The sequence below is a fragment of the Mastigoproctus giganteus genome, chromosome 9 (assembly GCF_048544385.1).
Source record: "Mastigoproctus giganteus isolate SK-2022 chromosome 9, ASM4854438v1, whole genome shotgun sequence".
Taxonomy (NCBI): domain Eukaryota; kingdom Metazoa; phylum Arthropoda; class Arachnida; order Uropygi; family Thelyphonidae; genus Mastigoproctus; species Mastigoproctus giganteus.
The window spans coordinates 25110589-25130555 of NC_143583.1; the positions used below are offsets into that span (position 1 = coordinate 25110589).

General features: G+C 37.8%; 1 protein-coding gene across 3 annotated transcripts in view; it reads left to right on the forward strand.

The window, feature by feature from the left end:
- LOC150080107 (protein capicua homolog) overlaps window positions 1-19967 on the forward strand; it is a 357037-nt gene that overhangs the window by 238832 nt on the left and 98238 nt on the right. For all 3 annotated transcript variants that reach the window (XM_090381551.1, XM_090381553.1, XM_090381554.1), the window contains one exon: window positions 6895-7116. In XM_090381551.1, coding sequence (XP_090237677.1) covers window positions 6895-7116 — 222 coding nt within the window. The remainder of the gene's footprint in view (window positions 1-6894; window positions 7117-19967) is intronic.

The following is a 19967-nucleotide window of genomic DNA, read 5'->3' on the forward strand; positions in this document are numbered from 1 at the left end:
TCCTGTCATCCGCACTATATATCTGGATATACAGATATCCAGATATACAGTAATTCCTTGATTTGTGCAGGGGTTTCCTTCCGGGAAAACACCACACAGTCCAAATCCATGCAATGTGAAATGTAGTTTATATAACATAATGAGGGTTCCGTTCATGTACAATAAAAAATTACAAAAAAATTTAAATTGAAATAAATTGTCTTTATTCAGTAAGAAAAAATAAATTATAAGTCCATAAAATTAATCTTGCTAATACATACCTCTAGATTGTTAATCTAAATTCATTAGCATTAGCATTAGCATTAGTAGAGGCATTTGATGCAAGAAAGCAAGCTTATGCAGCATCATCCAAAAAAATAAATAAATAAAAAATAACCACTTCCACTTCACCCCTCTGTTCGTTCGAAATACCTGTCCAGCTGAGCCTTCAACTTATTTAGGCTATCAACTTCCATGACAAGGGATGGAAGTCTGTTCCACCAACCAACCACCCGCTGGCTAAAGGCAAATTTCCTCACGTCTATCCTACATCTGTCTTTCCTCAATTTGAATTTATGCCCTCTGAGGTGATTATTCTGAGCAAGAGGAAGAATTCCATCAGCATTGAGCATGCTTAAACCATTCAAGGCTTTATACACCTCTATCAGATCACCTCGCTGGTGCCTAGTCTCCAGACACTGTAATTTGCAAAACTTAAGCCTTTCTTCGTTAGAGCACCCCTTTGTTCCATTCATTGCTTCTTCATCACTTTTTCTGTAATATGCTTGCAACAGTATCCGCTAATTTTTGGAAAAAAATTAGTTAAAATTATTTGCTTAGCAGCACACTATTTTTCTCTGTAAATTTCTTCATAAGGAATTCAAGCTAATGATAAAGTTCTACGAAAATTTAAACTCCTCTCCAAATTAGGATCCACATCCAGAGCTTCTTGGCTAAGCTGATTTGCAAGTCTTAAAAATTCAGCTGGTCTCTTCCCGGTCAAATTTTTGTGTGCATCTTCTTCATTTTTATAATTTTTTTTCAATGGTGAAAATGATTAGTATAGATGGATTTTTTCCAAATCCTTCTTTAGTACAGCTTTCTGTCCACATCTTTTTCCACATTCCATTCGTTGTTGAGTTCTTAACTTAGCCCCACGTGAACTTAGTATTTTTTACAGCATCCAGAAAGTTATAATTCTGCCAATAATCTCGAGTTGAAGGACTGTCTATTCCATCAGTATCTTCCACTAATTGTAAAAAAGATCTTCTTAGGTAATAAAGTTTAAAAGAGGCTTTTTAAAAGCCTCTTTTAAACTTTCCTTTAAAAGCATGAGGATTTTCTGACATATAAATTAGAAACATTTTTCCCTTAAAGTCACCCTCTACATTGCCACATAACAAAAGTGTTAACCTGTCTTTTGTAGCTTTGAAATATGAGGTGGTTTTCTCTTTTTTTGAAATGAATGCTCTGCTTGGCATATGCTTACAAAATAAGCTGGTCTCATCAGCATTAAACATTTGACTTGCTAGATAGCCCTCAGTCACAATAACATCCATTAAAGTTTTCGGATACAAAGAAGCAGCTTCCGTATCTGCACTAGCTGCTTTTCCTGTTAATTTTAGATTGTGAAGGTGGATGTTTTTTGAAATTTTCAAACCAACCCTTACTGGCCTGAAAGACATCAGCATTGGGTGGACTGGCTTCTTCTTCTTGTAAGCGATTAAAAATTTGCAGAGCTTTAGCATGAATAATATCTGAACTAAGAGGCATTATTTTTTTAATAAGATCTTCTATCCAGAAAGCAAGTAATTTTTCAGTTTTCTTTATTAATGGATTTCTCACTTGTAGTGCTTTTTGCAGCCAGTGATTTGGAGCAGATAACTGAACTTTTAATTTTCTCTAATTTATTGAATGCTAGATTCATTTATGCCATATTTCTTAGCTAAAATCAACCTCTTTGCCATTTTCTAACTCCTTAACAATTTTTAATATTTCCTCTATTTTTTATTTATTTATTTTTTTGTTGTTTTAGCTTTCTTCATTTTAGGCACTAATTAAACACATACTTTATATAGACAAAAATTATTAAATTAGAGAAAGCAACGCTTACCGATTAATGCACTTTACATTGTGCAAACCACAAAGATTCTGTCTAAACATCTACATAGGATACAGTAATTGATGAATGGGGTTCCCGATTAGGAAGCGGTTTCAAAAATAACCCAACAAACACACCATCGTTTATTGCTGTTTGGTTATAAGAATCAATTTTGAATGCCTTTGTGATATTTTTCTAAAGCACATTTCTGGAGGTCATGACCATAAAATCATAAAAACAATTTGCAGTTTCTGGTTTATTGAGCTTTTTGCACTGTACATACAATCTATCATTAGCTGGAATTCTGTGGGATTTTACTTTATTATGGTGAAATGTGAACTCTTCAGTCATATAAAAAACATAAATAAATTTTTAAAATCTGCTCTTCATTCCTATTTTTTAAGCTTCATAAACTTGTTACTCCCTATCTCACCTCCATGTGTCGTGTTAGTTGCAATTTGTGCGTACCATGTTCTTTGTTATTGATTGGCACTTATCTTTTTTACTTACTGTTTTAATTTTTTTACAAACAAAAAAATGTCAGTGAACAGAAATATCACATTACAAAGTGTTATGTTCATTTAGTATGTATATTAATTAAGCTATGTACGTAAGTTAAATTTTATTTTATTAATTAGTAAGGTAATAACGTGTGAATTTGAGCTTTATATCTTTATTTTTATAGCCTGTGGATAATATTCCTTTGATTTTCGTTTATTAGAATCACCCTTAATAAAATTTCATTTGCAAACATGATCACAATAACCAGCGCTTACTGTGTGTAGATGGTGTTTTTGAAAAATCACACAGTAGCAAAGCTTGTTGTGCAATCTAAAATTTTGGAAGTAAATACCTGACTGCGCAATAGCGAAACTTTACAATAAAAACCATGCAATTGGAGGGATGACTGCACGTTAAATGGAAATGACTACTTGTTAACTAAGTAGAATCAGAAAAGTAGCTTTCCTGATTCCACTTAGTTAACAAGTAATAAATAAATTAGTTAATAAATAAAGGATGTCCACCTCTGAGTTAGTATCTGTATATTTAATGCGAAGCCGTTTTCTTTACTCTGTCAGTGTGAATGATAGGCTTAACCGATCTTCTGGAAGTGGTCCCAAATTGAACAAAGGTGTGCACAAAGTTATTAAAATTTAAAAATTCTGAATAGTTTTATTTTACGGAATGGGCCGGTTTTGTACTACAAACGAGAAGAGTTCAACATTCACTTCATAGATGGAGCCACATGAAGTTGTTAACTGTTAAACAAACATATGTCCCCACGTTGTGCACACAAGCTCATACACTCATTACAATTCATTATGTTTAATACGTTCAGAACTCATCATTTTATCATTATAAACTTTGAGTTTATTTGTTTCTTTGTTTTGAGGTTATTTAAGGTAAGTAATTTAAGGATTTAGAAGTATGTCACAGTCAAAATGCTACTCTGACTGGTAGTGTTGAACGTACCTTGCGGCAAAGGAGAAACATGCCTTTTCGTATTTCTGCAAATGTATTCAGAATTGTTTTGAAAGACCGATCCTGAATACAGTTTTCGTGTATATATTGATACTACATGGGTACTACATTTCTTTAGGACAGCTAGAGAAAACTCTGCTACCAATTGCGAAATTTTTGCAAGGGATACTGCTAGTATCTTGTTATCTTTGCTTGACAATCTAAGCAAACATTAGTTGTTTATTTATTTTAATTGGCTGGTTCACTTATGTAAAGAAATAGTGCTAGTGATACCAACAGTATTTTTACATAAATCACTGTAACTTAGCATTACTGATAACAGCACTATTATGCCTGCAATAAGCTTCAGTTTACACTTATTATGCCCCTTTATTGCCATCATTGAAGGAAATCTTGATATCCGGCAATATCAATATCACGTTCACCATGTCCAGAATACTTGATGTAATTTAATTTCATTTTCAGTATTACAGGTTTTTTGCTCTTTCATTATCAGAAGTACTACAGATGCTGTAAGAAGCTGGGGCATCAACACATAGAAAGAAGGTTGCCTGCATGCTGGTAAGCAGTGTTGATATGCAACTCGATGTTGCAGTTGAAGTTTAACATTGACAAATGTAAGGTGCTACATATGTCAGTGCAAATGGGCAGCTAGTAAATTTCAGATTTAGTCAACAATATACAGAAATTTTTCCAGCATGGATAACAAGGTAATTACTCTGCTCTATAAGATGATGATGGTAAGGTCACTTCTTGAGTACTGCTACAGGTCTGGAAGCCTCATTTTATGAAGGATGTAGATCTATTGGAACAGTTCCAAAGAAGGGCAATGAGATGAATGAAGGGAACAAGGGTACTCTTACTAAGGCAGACTTCAGTTCTGCAAATTGCAGCATCTGGAAATTAGGCACAAATGAGATATGATTGAGATTTTTAAGGCTTTGAATGGATTGAGCAGCTAAATGTTGATGGCATTGGCATAAAGGTCTTCTAAACAAGCTTCCATCTTATGGTTTGCCAACTGTGTTTTGTAATTGGTCATCCAGTTTTCTCTCTGATCGCTCAATGAGATGGCTCTCTGTCTTCTAACTTCTCCACTAATGCTGGTGTCCCCCAAAGTTCAGTTCTTTACCCCACTCTTTTCCTCTTGTATATTAATGACCTTCTTCCATTGACTGAAAATCCTATCCATAGTTTTGCAGATGATAACACATTGCATTCCACTTTCCATTTTGAGAAACCTTGCCCTGCCCAATCAGCTTCAACTTCTCGAATATCCACTACCAATTCCTTAAATGCCAATCTCTGGTAATTCTCCAGTGGGGCAAAAACAACTTAGTTGATTTCAATCCTTCTAAAACTCAGTCTTGTCTTATATCTTGCAAAAAGGATTCTTCTGCTCCTATGCTTATCTTTGGTGACACTCTGATTTCTATGCAAGATGATATATCTCTTTTGGGGATTGTTGTTGTTATTTGGTTTTTAGGAGCATTAGCAACTAAGGCCATATTGCTCCAGGGATATGCGGTGGTCATTCCCTGACCTTTCCGCATCCTCCGTATTTGGTGGTCATGGGCTCGAACCCCAGTCGAATCAAGAAGCGTGTGCTATGCACTGCTACTCCTGGCTACGGAGGCACCTTCTTTTGGGGATTACCCTGACTTCTAATCTCTCCTGAGTTTAGAAGTCAGGGTTTTCTCTTTCGCTCTCGGCATTACATTTCTTCCAAACAGCTGTTCATTCTGAACAAATAGCAAATCCGCCCTACCATGGAATATTATTCCCACACCTGGGGCAGTGCCCCCAAAACCTCTCTCAGGCTTCTAGATTCCATTCAGATGAGGACAGTTAGGTTAATTAAAGACTCATCTCTAACAGAATCTCTCTACTCGCTGTCTCATAGATGTACTGTTTCTGCTGAATGCCTTGGTGCCTCCATAGCCAGGTGGGCAGGAGCAGCAGTGCATAGCGCACGCTTCTTAATTAGACTGGGGTTCGAGCCCGTGACCGCCAAATGTGGAGGATGCGGAAAGGTCAGGGAATGACCACTGCATATCCCCTGAGCAATATGGCCTTAGTTGCTAATGCTCCTAAAAACCAAATAACAAACAAACAAAACAGCTGCATGCCTTTTTTACAGATACTTCCATGGGCACTGTTCTTCTGAATTGGCTTCGATAATTCCGCTCTCTTTCAAAACAGTCCGAACACATGCCGCCACCAGCCAACATCCATTTACTGTCCAACTTTAAACTCACAGAACCAACTTTTCATGTTCCTCATTTATTCATTCAACCGCCTTTTTCTGGGACAACCTTCCTTCATACATATTTCCTGAAAATTATAGTCTACAGAAGTTCAAGTCTAATGTCAACAAATATCTTCTTTCGTCTTCTCAACCTCCAACCCATGCACAGTACTAAGTACTATAGGTTCTAATGCCTCTAGTGTTTGGGATTTTCATAAAAAAAAAAAAATCCTAACTCTTGCTCAGGCAACACACACACACACACACACACACACACACACACACACACACACACACACACATGTGCGCGGATGGTGGAACTCAAGTGGAAATTAAGTGGACTGAATTTCAGCGAAATCTGGTCATTCTGTGACTATCAAATCTAAGTGATAGATGACTCTCATCAACCAATGCAATACTGCCACTTCAGATCAGACAGCCTGATTGGTCTTTGTATTTTGTGAATAATCACTTTGTCAGAGAATTACACAATTTGGCTGCTCACTATTATCATATGGCAGTAGATCTCAATAAGGATATTATAAGTGCCAAAACTGCAGTATAGTTACTGGTATACATTTTAAATATAACATACTTCTCCATTTAGAGTAGTTCTTTTTAATTAAAAATCAAGATCAAGAACAAAAATCAATATCAAGAAAACTTGTGGTGAATTAAGGAATATAAGAATGATGCATATTGTAGCAAACTTTGAATTGTTCATAGCTACATACAAAAATGAGGCTATTACCCTACTTTTCTTGGAAGTGATATAAATATGAAATTGAAAGTTAAGATGTAACCTTTATATCTGATATAAACAAATTAAGTAAACAAATTAAATTTGTGCAAAATTGCTAGATACCAACCTGTTTATATTTGAAACAAAACCCACAAATAATCAACTTCCCCTTAGAATGCCAGGAATTGAATGATATCTACTTGGATCCAAAGCAGGATTGCCAATCATCCATAACTTACAGAGCATCCATTAAACAGAGCTAAAATATCTGGAATTTTTGCACAAATTTAATTATGTCTTGCCTTTATGTTGAGAATTACATATTTTTTTTATTTAATGTAGGTGTTATGAACATTAAATCTGGAAGTCTTTCTACATCCTCAGTAAATTTAGCTCCTAACAACAAAGGTGATATTACAATATCAACTCACAGTTTACATCCTAAACCATTAAGGGTGAAAGCATCTGTTGCTTCAGTTCCTATTGCCAGCAGTTTAATTCAGCCAAGCAACCAGTTTTTGTTAGGTGGACAAGACAAGGATAATAAAACAAATCAAAACCCAGGTAATAGAATATGTGTGGTCTTAAATCATTAATTTTTGAGGTTAAAATTAAGTTGGTAATTTTCTAACACAATCTTGTTTTAGGTCAATGGGTCCCAATCCAAAAATGGGTTGTTATTAGGTTTGCTATGTGTCATGAAAATATATTTCTGCTATACCTGTATATATATTATATTTAGTATGAACCAGAGCTATAATAATGCTCAATACGTTCTACGTTGATATCAATATTTGTAAAAGAATAAGAGAAGTTTACCTCAATATGATACGTAGAACACTTCCGTATGATACTCTCCAGAAATTAAAATGGAAACAATTAAAAAATCGAAAATCTTGCATTACAGTAAGAAATAATTAACAATAATTAAAAATCAAATGAACACAATAAAAATCAATTTAATGATTGCATTAAATTGATTTTTAATTATTGTTATGCTTTACAATAATTCTTGTTAATTATTGTCTTATTCTTTTACAAGTATATTATAGTTATAATAAAATACCAATAAATAGTTTAATAATGCATTACTACAAACTATGTCACTACACAGCAATTAATATATGCTGCCCCAAACAATCCACTTTTCACAACATGCATGTCTGGCTTCACTTTTTATTAGCTAAATCATAGTCAGTTGGCATCATGCACAAATAATACAATTGATCAGTTTAAAGAGAATAATATACAAATTGAAATAGTAATAATATTCACCATATAGTGCAAGGAAGCCACAGGCTTTTTGCTAAAAAAAAAACCAAGTAGATAAAAAAATACAAATTATATGCTTCCCACCTCCCACAGTTAACTATCCAGTTGACCTTTGAATTTATTCAAACTGTCAACTTCAACTACCTGCAAGCACAACTTGTTCCAACAACCAATGACTTACTGGCTAAAATAAAACTTCCTACAATCTAATCTAAAGCTCAACCCCTGTAATTTGAATTTATGGCTCCTAGTTTTGGAATTCTTTATAACAGTGAGAATTCCACCATCATTCATTTTACTAATCTCTATCAGAGCCTTATAAACCTGCATCAGGTCACCTCTGAGGTGCCTGGTTGCCAATCTCTGCAGCCCACATAATCGGAGTACAGCCATCGTACAGCCTCCTTTGCCGATCTTGCCATTCGAGTTGCCTATCTTTGGGCCTTTTCAAGAAGCTCAATGTATTTTTTCAGTTTAGGTCTCCATACTTGAACACAGTACAGTCTGTCCTCGTATAGCACGATAGTTGTGTTCCTAGAAACCCTCGTGCAATATAAACAACAGGCCCTATGGGAAAAGTGGGGTTAGGTGCCGACCACCCAAGATTGCACACACATTTGGAACCAAACACAATAAATAATCGGGTAATTTTAATCGTTATAAAATACTTACGTATTTTATATCGTTATAAAATCGTTAAAACCGTTTTAAATCGTTATAAAATACTTACGTATTTTATAATGATTAAAATACGTAATAAAAATATAATATATTATAATAAAATATTTTTAGTATTTTTTACGAATAAAATACATATTTTATTCGTAAAAAAATTATTATATTAAATAAAATAGTCCTAATAAAATGCTTACGTATTTTATTACGACTATTAAATAAAATATTGCTAATGCTTTTACTTCTATCGTAAGCAAACTTGTTTTTTGTTTGATTTTCTATCCAAACAGATGACAGCCGTTCCATCTCTTCCACTTCTTGTGTCTTAATCTAATGGATTTTAATTACACTTTGAGTTGTTTCCCGCTACGAAAGTTGTTTTTATTTTCTCCGCATTCTTTGTAATTCTCGGCGTTACCTCATTTAGGTCTGTAGCACGTGGAATATCGCATGGTCTTTCATTTCGCTCAAAGCGTTTCACAATTTCATATTTTTTTCTCTATCGACAGAGGCGGACTGGCCATAAGCCTTACCCGGGAAATCCCGGTGGGCCGGAAGCCGGTGTGATTTTGGCCATAAACCGTAGTATGAGGCCACTATAAATTTTCCCTGGTAAGAATTTTTGATCCAGTCCGCCTCTGTTTATCGATATTGCTTTTTTCTTCTCTCTCTCTGAATCTGCAGTGTCTTCGCCAGGACGCTTCCTTTTCACACCTTTTAAGTATTTTACTAATTTTTAGGGAATAAAGCGCAATCACAGAACGAGGAGGCACGCTTAATACACATAAACAAAGCTGCGCGCGTATAGCAACTGAATAAACAACACCGTAAAGGCCGAGATACACTATTAACACCCCACATTTTACTAAAGCACATTTCTGGGGGTTACTACCATAAAACAATAAAAACAATTTCCAGTTTCGTTTCTGCTAGTGGAATCTGTTATAAACTGGTAGTAAACTCCATCTAATTGCATTTGCGATTATATCGATAGCTGGAATTGTGTTGGTTTTTACGTTATTATGGTGAAATGTGTTTCCCCTTCACTGATATAAAACACATAAATACATTTTCAGAATCTTCTTCATTCCTATCGTGTTGCGTTCGGTTGGGGTGATTCCGCGTTCGACTGCCATTTCTTGTAAACACAAAGGCGAATCGTGCATAAGCGAATTCGGTTCATGTTATATAAGATAACGCTATTCCCCTATTTATAGATATTCCCCTATAGGGGAATAACGATATTCCCCTATTTATAAATCGTGTATGATCGAATTCGTGTAATGTAAACATGTGTTATATGAGGACCTACTGTATTCCATATGTGGTCTTATAATTGCCCTGTACAGTGGGATTATGACCTCCCTATCTCTACAGGATATTGTTCAATAAACCATCGATAGGACACCATGGGCTTTCCTAGCTGCCTGTTTACACAGTTCAGAAAACTTCATATCTGCCTGTATTGTAAATCACAGATCTCTCTCCTCCTCCTCCACTGTTTTAATTCAACCCCACCAAGTGTATAATTTATTTGTGGGTTGCTATTCCCCAAGTGTAAGACCTTGCATTTAGCAGCATTAAAAAATAGCTGCCATTTCTCTGACCATATTTGAAGTCTGTTCAAGTCATCGGGAAGTAGCGCTGCTTGGCACTGATCATTAATAACTCTGCCAATCTTTACATCATCTGCAAATTTTGACATCTCACCTTCTATCCCTTCCTTGATGTCATTTTTGAAATTGAGAAACTACAGTGTTCCAAGAACCGATCCATGAGGGACTCCACTCCTGACGTTACATCAATCTGAAGAATGTCTATTAATCACAACTCTCTGCCTTCTGCCCTGCAGCCACCCAGTCATCCCAGCCTGTTCAAGCTTATACAGTAACCTCTTCTGAGGCACAGAGTCAAATGCTTTGCTAAAATCCAAATAAACTACCTCGAAATTATTCCCTAAATCCAGCTCATAAGTAACTGTGTCAAAATAGCCTACTAAGTTAGTTAAACGTGGTTTTGCCTTAACAAAGCCATGTTGTGTGTCCTTCAGAATGCTATATATATCTAAATGTCTCCTGGTTGCACTCTTAATCATGTCAAAATTTAAAAAAAAACTTTCTTGGTGGAGGACCCCCACACCCCTTTCCTGAGTTTGATTTGGGTCACAAGGCCTTACCAAATTGTCAAATTGGGTTGTATTCTCAAAAATGTTGGGAACTGCTGTTTTAGGCATCCCCTCCCACATTTTTTCTCTATTTGATCTTTCTTCATTTTCAAGTTCCATCTTCAATTTGAATGTTGGAGACCAACATTTTCCAGCTAACTCTATCCCTTGCTTTGTGAAATAGTTCATGTGTTGAAAGACCCCCTGTCCATTCTTTAATGTTATCAAGCCACTTTTTTCTTTGTTTTCCTTTTGCTCTTTTGCCCTTAATCTTCCCTTTCAGGATTAGTCTCTGCAGGTCATATCGAGGGCCTCTTATAATATGCCTGAAATAAGCAGTCTTCCTCCTTGCAATTGTAGTTAGTAGTGTTCTTATGGTCCTTGCCCTCTTAAGGACCCGCTCATTGGTGATGTGATCTGTCCATGGAATTTTGAGCAATCTTCTGAGCGTCCACATCTTGAAGGCTTCCAGTTTCCTGATTTCCACATGACCCAGGTCTCGTATCCCTATAGAAGGGTGCTCCATGTGTAGCATTTGGCTATTCGATATCTTTTCTGAAAATCTAGTTTAGTGTCGCAGAGGAAGTTCTTAAGATTCTTAAATACCTCTTTGGCCATACCGATACTGCTTCTAATTTCTGTGCCTTGGTCACTGTTATTTGTGAAGATCCTCCGTAGATATTTAAAGCTATTCACTTGTTCAATGGGGGAGTTCCCACAGCATATTTTGATTCTAGGTTTTTTTGCTTACAACCGTAATTTTGGTCTTTTGCCATTAATTGTTAAGCCTATTTGTTTACTTGGCTGTTACAACTTTGTTGAGGATTATTTGTAACATTTCCTCTGATGTTGCAATGAAGGCAATATTGTCTGCATATCTCAGTCTACTGATAACTGAACCATTAACAGTAATTCCTTCTTTAGGCTCTTGTATTATATCTATAATGGTTTCAGCAGCTAGATTGTACAGCATAGGAGACAACACACAACCTTGCCTCACTCCTTTCTGGATTTTGTACCAGTCTGTGTTTTCTCCCTCTACAGTGATTGCCGCTTCTTGTTCAAGATATAGTAGCCATGGTATCCTTAGTTCCTTGGGATCAATGTTTAGTTTGTTCAAGAGCTGGAATAGGATATCATGTCTCAAACAGTCAAATGCTTCATTAAAGTCAATGAAGCAGACGAATAGGTTCTGCTGGTGTTCAGTTGCTTTTTCTGCCAGTACACTCAGAGCAAATATTGCTTCTCTTGTGCCAGTCCCCTTTTTAAAAGCCATCTGGTCTTTTCCAGTTTTCTCTTGTATCTTACCTTCAATTTAGGGAGTATATGATGAGAGCCTTGTCGATCAATTCGGCCCTGGAGGGATTGTGCAAGGCTCAAGGGGTAGAATTTTTTTCAGCCTGGACTGTACTTGTTAACAGGAGAGATTGCTTCTACAGGGATGGGATACACTTAAATAGAAAGGGTGCAAGAATTTTTGCTGATGCTGTCGAGGCAGTGTTAGGTGGGTCGGAAAACTGCTAGTTGGGGGGGATACAAGGACTAATAGATTAACAGTAGCCACTGGCAGAGGTGGAAGTGATTCTTGCACTGCTTCTATTCAAATGAGCAGAAGTCTGAAAAACAAGATGCAGGATATTTCAGAGACTGCTGGTAGTCATTGCGTTACAAGTAAACACATGGGTTGTGTTAGGGTAGCTAAGAATAGAAACAGGTGCATGTATACCTGCGTGTACACCAATGCTAGGAGTTTGGTAAATAAATTTGATGAATTTGAGGTATTGCTCAAAACATCAAAGGCAGATATTGTTGGGATATCAGAGACGTGGTGTCACACAGATATAAGTAATGCGGAACTGGAATTTGGGGAATACAATGTATATAGAAAGGATAGACAGGACAGGAGGGGAGGAGGGGTTATGCTATTAATTAAGAAACACATAAAGTCAAAGGAAGTGAAGCCAGTTGACATCGATGGACAGGGCAGTGTCGAGTCAGTTTGGTGTGACATAAGCATAGGGAAATCAAAATTGAGAGTAGGAGTGTGCTATAGGCCTAATGACTCTGATGAGTATAATAAGATATTGTACAGGGAAATAGAGTGGGCCAGTAAATCAGAGAGTCTTATAATGGGGGATTTTAATTTCCCAGATATTGACTGGAATTTGTGGGTTGGTCACTCGCACACTAGCAAGGCTTTTGTGGATTTATTGGATGATTGTTTTCTACATCAGCATGTTCGTGAGGCAACAAGAGGGAGCAATACTCTTGATCTGATTATCAGTAGTGATTCTTCATGCATTAAGAACCTGCAGATAAATGAACCACTAGGTGGCAGTGATCACAGTGTGTTGAAGTGGGATTTACTCAAGGAGGTAACTACCATCAGAGGTAAAGGGAAGGGTTTTTGTTTTCGTAAAGGCGACTATGATGGTCTGAGACAGTATTTAAATTCTATACAGTGGGACCAACTGATGATGTTACCAACAGCAAACTCAAAATGGGAAGCATTCAAGGAACTAATCTTGGAGGCTACCAGGCTTTACATACCAACTAAGAAATATTGTTCAAGGTTTAGGCCTAAATGGTTGTCAGATGGACTAATGAGACATGTGGCAGAGAAGAAAAATGCATGGGATACATACAAATTAATGGGTGACATGGAAGCCTATGATAGATATAAGTTGGTCTGTAACCAAGTCACAAAGGAGATTAGGCAGGCAAAGGCAGACTACGAAAAATCCTTGGCAAAGGATGCAAAGAAAAACAGAAAGGAGTTCTTTACATACTTGAACTCGAGAAGGAAAGGGATGAATCAGATTGGTCCACTGGATATTGATGGTTCAACAGTTGAGGATCCTGCTCAGGTGGCTAACAATCTAAACGAGTATTTTGCATCTACATTCACGCATGAGGAGTTATTCAGGAAAGAGAATGATGTAGGTAAAGTAAACATTGGCAGTGAGCTGGATGATTTTGTAATAACTGAGAGGAAAGTGGAGGAGAGATTGTTGAGGATAAACATAAAAAAGGCACCTGGGGTGGATGGGATCTATCCAGTTATATTAAAGGAGGCAGCAAAGGAAGTATGCAAACCCCTAGCCATAATTATGAGAGCTTCTTTGGACTCAGGGGAGGTACCCATAGACTGGAGATGTGCAAATGTAACCCCAATTCACAAAGGAGGATCAAAGGCTGACACAAGTAATTATAGACCTGTTAGTTTAACTTCTGTTCCAGGTAAATTAATGGAGGCACTGGTTAAAGAAGCACTGCAGGATCATCTAGACAAGAATTCAGTTATAGCTCAGACGCAGCATGGTTTTGTTAAGGGCAGGTCTTGCCTGACCAATTTGATTGGATACTATGATGTAGTCACAAAAGAACTGGATGCAGGGAATAACTTTGATATTATATATTTGGATCTTAGAAAGGCTTTTGATACTGTTGCACATGTAAGACTGCTGCACAAATTGGAGCAGTGTGGCATTGGAGGCAAATTGCTGCTATGGATAAGGGGATGGTTGAGTGGCAGAAGACAGAGAGTGGTAATCAATGGACACTGCTCAACGTGGACTAATGTTATTAGTGGAGTTCCTCAAGGTTCAGTGTTGGGTCCATTGTTGTTTTCGGTGTTTATGAATGATATTGATGATGGGATATCAAGTTTAATGTCTAAGTTTGCAGATGATACAAAGGTTGGCAGGGTCGTTAAGGACACTACTGACGCTATGCTGCTGCAACAGGATCTGGAAAGGTTGAACAGATGGGCTGAGAGGTGGCAAATGAAGTTTAACATTGACAAATGTAAAGTACTACATATGGGTAACAGTAACCCCAGAGCAATGTATCAACTCTGCGGTACTACACTGACAGTGGTGGAGAATGAAAAGGACCTGGGGGTAATTGTGCAGGCAGATATGAAGTTCTCTGAGCAGTGCAGAGCTGCAAGAGTAGCTCATGGTGTCTTGTCAATGATATACAGGAATTTTTCTAGCAGGGATAAGGAGGTGATTATTCCCTTGTATAAGGCAATGGTTAGGCCACATCTTGAGTACTGTATACAGGTCTGGAGGCCTCATTTCAAGAAGGATGTAGAGCTGCTGGAACGGGTACAGAGAAGGGCAACAAGATTAGTAAATGGAACAAAGGGTTGCTCTTACGAAGAAAGGCTTAAGTTTTGCAAATTACAGAGTCTGGAGACTAGGCACCGGCGAGGTGATCTGATAGAGGTGTATAAGGCTTTGAATGGTTTGAGCATGCTCAATGCCAATGGGATTCTTCATCTTTCTCAGAATAATCACCTCAGAGGGCATAAATTCAAATTGAGGAAGGACGGATGTCGGATAGATGTGCGGAAATTTGCCTTTGGCCAGCGGGTGGTTGGTTGGTGGAACCGACTTCCATCACTTGTTGTTGAAGTTGATAGCCTAAACAAATTTAAAGCTCAACTGGACAGGTATTTCGAACGAACGGAGGGGTGAAATGGGAGAGGGTTTTTTTTTTTTTTTTGGCTGATGCTGAATAAGCTTGCTTTCTTGCATCATATGCCTCTACTAATGCTAATGCTAATGCTAATGCTAATTTTGCGTAGAATCATCTTCAAGAGAACTTTCATGGTATGGCTTATGAGACTTATTGTACGGTGGTCTGCAGATTTTGCTGCTCCTGTCATTTTTGGTATGGGAATAAAGATGGATCTCAGAAAGTCAAGTGGAAGGTTTCCTCCATTGTGGATGTCATTTAAAATAATGAGGACCTGTTTTCTTCCTCTTGTTCTGAGGTACTTGAGCATTTTGGCTGGGATGTTATCAATGCCAGTTGCTTTGTCATTGTTCATTGACTTAATTGCTTGCTCCATTTCTTCCATTAGAAAGTCTTGATGTTCACTATATGTTTGGATGTTATCATTTCTTAGTTCTTTGTCCTCGTTGCAGTATAGTTCCCTCAGATACCCTTGTCACCTGTTCTTTTTTGTTGCTTGTCCACTATTCCCCTGTTGATTTTATCTAGAATGTGACCTCTTGCGTGGTTTTCCTGATGTTGCATAGTTCCTTCACTTCCTTGTGGACTAGATGTTCCTTATGCTCATTTTGCAGATATTCAATTCTTTTGCATCTCTCCTCCTTCCATATGTTTTGCCTTCCTTATTTCTGTTCTAATCAAACTGTCATACATTATAATTTTCTTCATCTTTGTTCTTAAAGTTTTTCCTGAGATCCTTTAGCTCTAGTATCTCACTTCTCATCCATTGCTGTTTGGCTTTCCTTTGGGCCCATCCAAAAGTTGCATTTTCAGCTTCTGTCATTATCTTCTTGAACTGAGTCCGATTCTGGGTCTCTATGTAGCAGAACAAAATTACTATTCTTCATTCGCCCTTCCATTATACTTGTGAAATGTTTCCCATATGCAGGCTGGCTAAGTTTTTCTTTGTCTCAGACTTTCTTTAGTCCTTTACTCTTGATTTCCTTTAATTTTATAACCAGTTTTCCTATTAGTGGGCAGTGGTCTGAACTGATATCAGCTCCAGGATAGGTTTTGACACTTTTGATGATGTTTCATAATCTTTGATTAGCAATGATGTAGTCATTCTGATTTTGATTAATCTATTATTGGATGCCATCGGGAGCCTTCCATGTGTATAGTCTTCGTGGTGGTAGCTTGAACCAGGTATTCGTAATGACTATTTCATTCTCTTGGCAAAAGTCAACTAGTGCATCTCTGCTTTCATTTCTTGTTCCCAGTCCGAAAAAGCCAACAGTGTTGCCAGCCCTGCCTGCTACAACTTTGGCATTGAAATCTCCCATAATTACATTGATTCCTTTTCTTTTAGCCCAGTTTAGGATGTATTTGAGATCTTCTAGAAAATATTGGTATTCTTTGTCAGTGTATGATGTTGAGTGGTATTGGAAGAGTATTAAATTGGGCTAAAACAATCCTGTCTGAAAAAGCATAATATCCATTCAGGAATTTGATCTTTTCATTCCTGATAAGAATTCCCACTTCTCTGTGATGTTCATTTCCTCCAGAGTATACGAGTTTGGCCTTTCACTGTACTCATTTTGCCTTGTTCTGGTCATCGCACCTCTCCTAGGTTCAGGATGTCGATATTCACATCGTCAAGTTCTTTTGTGATATTTTCTAATTTCCCTGCTTGAAACAAACTTTTGACATTCCATGTCGCAGTTTTAAGTGGTTGATCTTTGTCTTTTGAATTTAATTCTATAAGCATCTGCCTTATTGTTTGAGGAAATAAACCAGGGGATTCTTTGCCCCCTCTGGCTATTTGAAGCCTGCCTGGGACTGAGGGCCATTTTTGTTGTTTGGCTAGTCATGTTTTATTCATAGGATGTTTTTTTTTTTTTTATTTTTTATGAAAACCCCAAACACAGGAGGTATTAGAACCTATAGTACTTAGTGCCATGCTTGGGTTGGAGGTTGAGAAGACGAAAACGAAAACGAAAGAAGATATTTGTTGACATTAGACTTGAACTTCTGTAGACTGTAATTTTCAGGAAATACATACGAAGGAAGGTTGTTCCAGAAAACGGCAATTGAATGAATAAACAAGGAAGATGAAAAGTTGGTTCTGTGAGTTCGAAGTTGGACAGTAAATGGATGTTGGCTGGTGGTGGCACGTGTTCAGACTGTTTTAGCATTAGCATTAGCATTAGTAGAGGCATATGATGCAAGAAAGCAAGCTTATTCAGCATCAGCCAAAAAAAAAAAAAAAAAACACCACTCCCATTTCACCCCTCCATTCGCTCGAATTACCTGTCCAGTTGAGCCTTAAATTTGTTTAGGCTATCAACTTCAACAACAAGTGATGGAAGTCGGTTCCACCAACCAACCACCCGCTGGCCAAAGGCAAATTTCCGCACATCTATCCGACATCCGTCCTTCCTCAATTTGAATTTATGCCCTCTGAGCTGATTATTCTGAGCAAGATGAAGAATCCCATTGGCATTGAGCATGCTCAAACCATTCAAAGCCTTATACACCTCTATCAGATCACCTTGCCGGTGCCTAGTCTCCAGACTCTGTAATTTGCAAAACTTAAGCCTTTCTTCGTAAGAGCAACCCTTTGTTCCATTCACTAATCTTGTTGCCCTTCTCTGTACCCGTTCCAGCAGCTCTACATCCTTCTTGAAATGAGGCCTCCAGACCTGTATACAGTACTCAAGATGTGGCCTAACCATTGCCTTATACAAGGGAATAATCACCTCCTTATCCCTGCTAGAAACATTCCTGTATATCATTGACAAGACACCATGAGCTACTCTTGCAGCTCGTCTGCACTGCTCAGAGAACTTCATATCTGCCTGCACAATTACCCCCAGGTCCTTTTCATTCTCCACCACTGTCAGTGAAGTACCGCAGAGTTGATACGTTGCTCTGGGGTTACTGTTTCCCATATGTAGTACTTTACATTTGTCAATGTTAAACTTCATTTGCCACCTCTCAGCCCATCTATTCAACCTTTCCAGATCCTGTTGCAGCAGCATAGCATCAGTGGTGTCCTTAACAACCCTGCCAACCTTTGTATCATCTGCAAACTTGGATATTAAATTTGATATCCCATCATCAATATCATTCATAAACACCGAAAACAACAACGGACCCAACACTGAACCCTGAGGAACTCCACTAATAACATTAGTCCACGTTGAGCAGTGTCCATTGATTACCACTCTCTGTCTTCTGTCACTCAACCATCCCCTTATCCATAGCAGCAATTTGCCTCCAATGCCACAATGCTCCAATTTGTGCAGCAGTCTTCCATGTGCAACAGTATCAAAAGCCTTTCTAAGATCCAAATATATAATATCAAAGTTTCCCTGCATCCAGTTCTTTTGTGACTACATCATAGTATCCAATCAAATTGGTCAGGCAATACCTGCCCTTAACAAAACCATGCTACGTCTGAGCTATAACTGAATTCTTCTCTAGATGATCCTGCAGTGCTTCTTTAACCAGTGCCTCCATTAATTTACCTGGAACAGAAGTTAAACTAACAGGTCTATAATTACTTGTGTCAGCCTTTGATCCTCCTTTGTGAATTGGGGTTACATTTGCACATCTCCAGTCTATGGGTACCTCCCCTGAGTTCAAAGAAGCTCTCATAATTATGCTAGGGGTTTTCTTACTTCCTTTGCTGCCTCCTTTAATATAACTGGATAGATCCCATCCACCCCAGGTGCCTTTTTTATGTTTATCCTCAACAATCTCTCCTCCACTTTCCTCTCAGTTATTACAAAATCATCCAGCTCACTGCCAATGTTTACTTTACCTACATCATTCTCCTTCCTGAATAACTCCTCATGCGTGAATGTAGATGCAAAATACTCGTTTAGATTGTTAGCCACCCTGAGCAGGATCCTCAACTGTTGAACCATCAATATCCAGTGGACCAATCTGATTCATCCCTTTCCTTCTTGAGTTTAAATAGGTAAAGAACTCTTTTCCAAGTAAAGAACTCTTTGCCAAGGATTTTTCGTAGTCTGCCTTTGCCTGTCTAATCTCCTTTGTGACTTGGTTACAGATCAACTTATATCTATCATAGATATAAGTTTTGAAAGAGAGAGCGGGAATTATAGAAGCCAATTCAGAAGAACAGTACCCATGGAAGTCTGTAGAAAAGGCATACAGCAGAAACAGTACGTCTATGAGACAGAGAGTAGAGAGGAGTCATTAATTAACCTAACTGCCCTCTTCTGAATGGAATCTAAAAGCCTGAGAGAGGTTTTGGGGGCACAGCCCCAGATGTGGGAACAGTATTCCATGGTAGGGTGGATTTGTGATTTGTACAGAGTGAACAGGGGCGCCTCCGTAGTCAGGTGGGCAGGAGCAGCAGTGCGTAGCACACGCTTCTTGATTAGACCGGGGTTCGAGCCCGTGCCCATCAAATATGGAGGATGCAGAAAGGTCAGGCAATGACCACCACATATCTCCCGAGCAATATGGCCTTAGTTGCTAATGCTCCAAACAACAACATAACAGAGTGAACAGCTGTTTGGAAGAAAAGTAATGCTGAGAGTGAAAGAGACCCAAGTTTTTTAGATGCAGAGGAAGCAATATTTGTAATGTGCTTGTGCCAAGAGAGATTAGAAGTCAGGGTAATCACCAAAAGAGATATATTATTTTGCCTAGAAATTGGAGTGTCACCAAAGATAAGCATAGGAGCAGAAGAATCCCTTTTGCGAGATATGAGACAAGACTAAGTTTTAGAAGGATTGAAATTAACTAAGTTGCCTTTGCCCCACTGGAGATCAGCATTTAAGGAATTGATAGTGGATATTTGAGA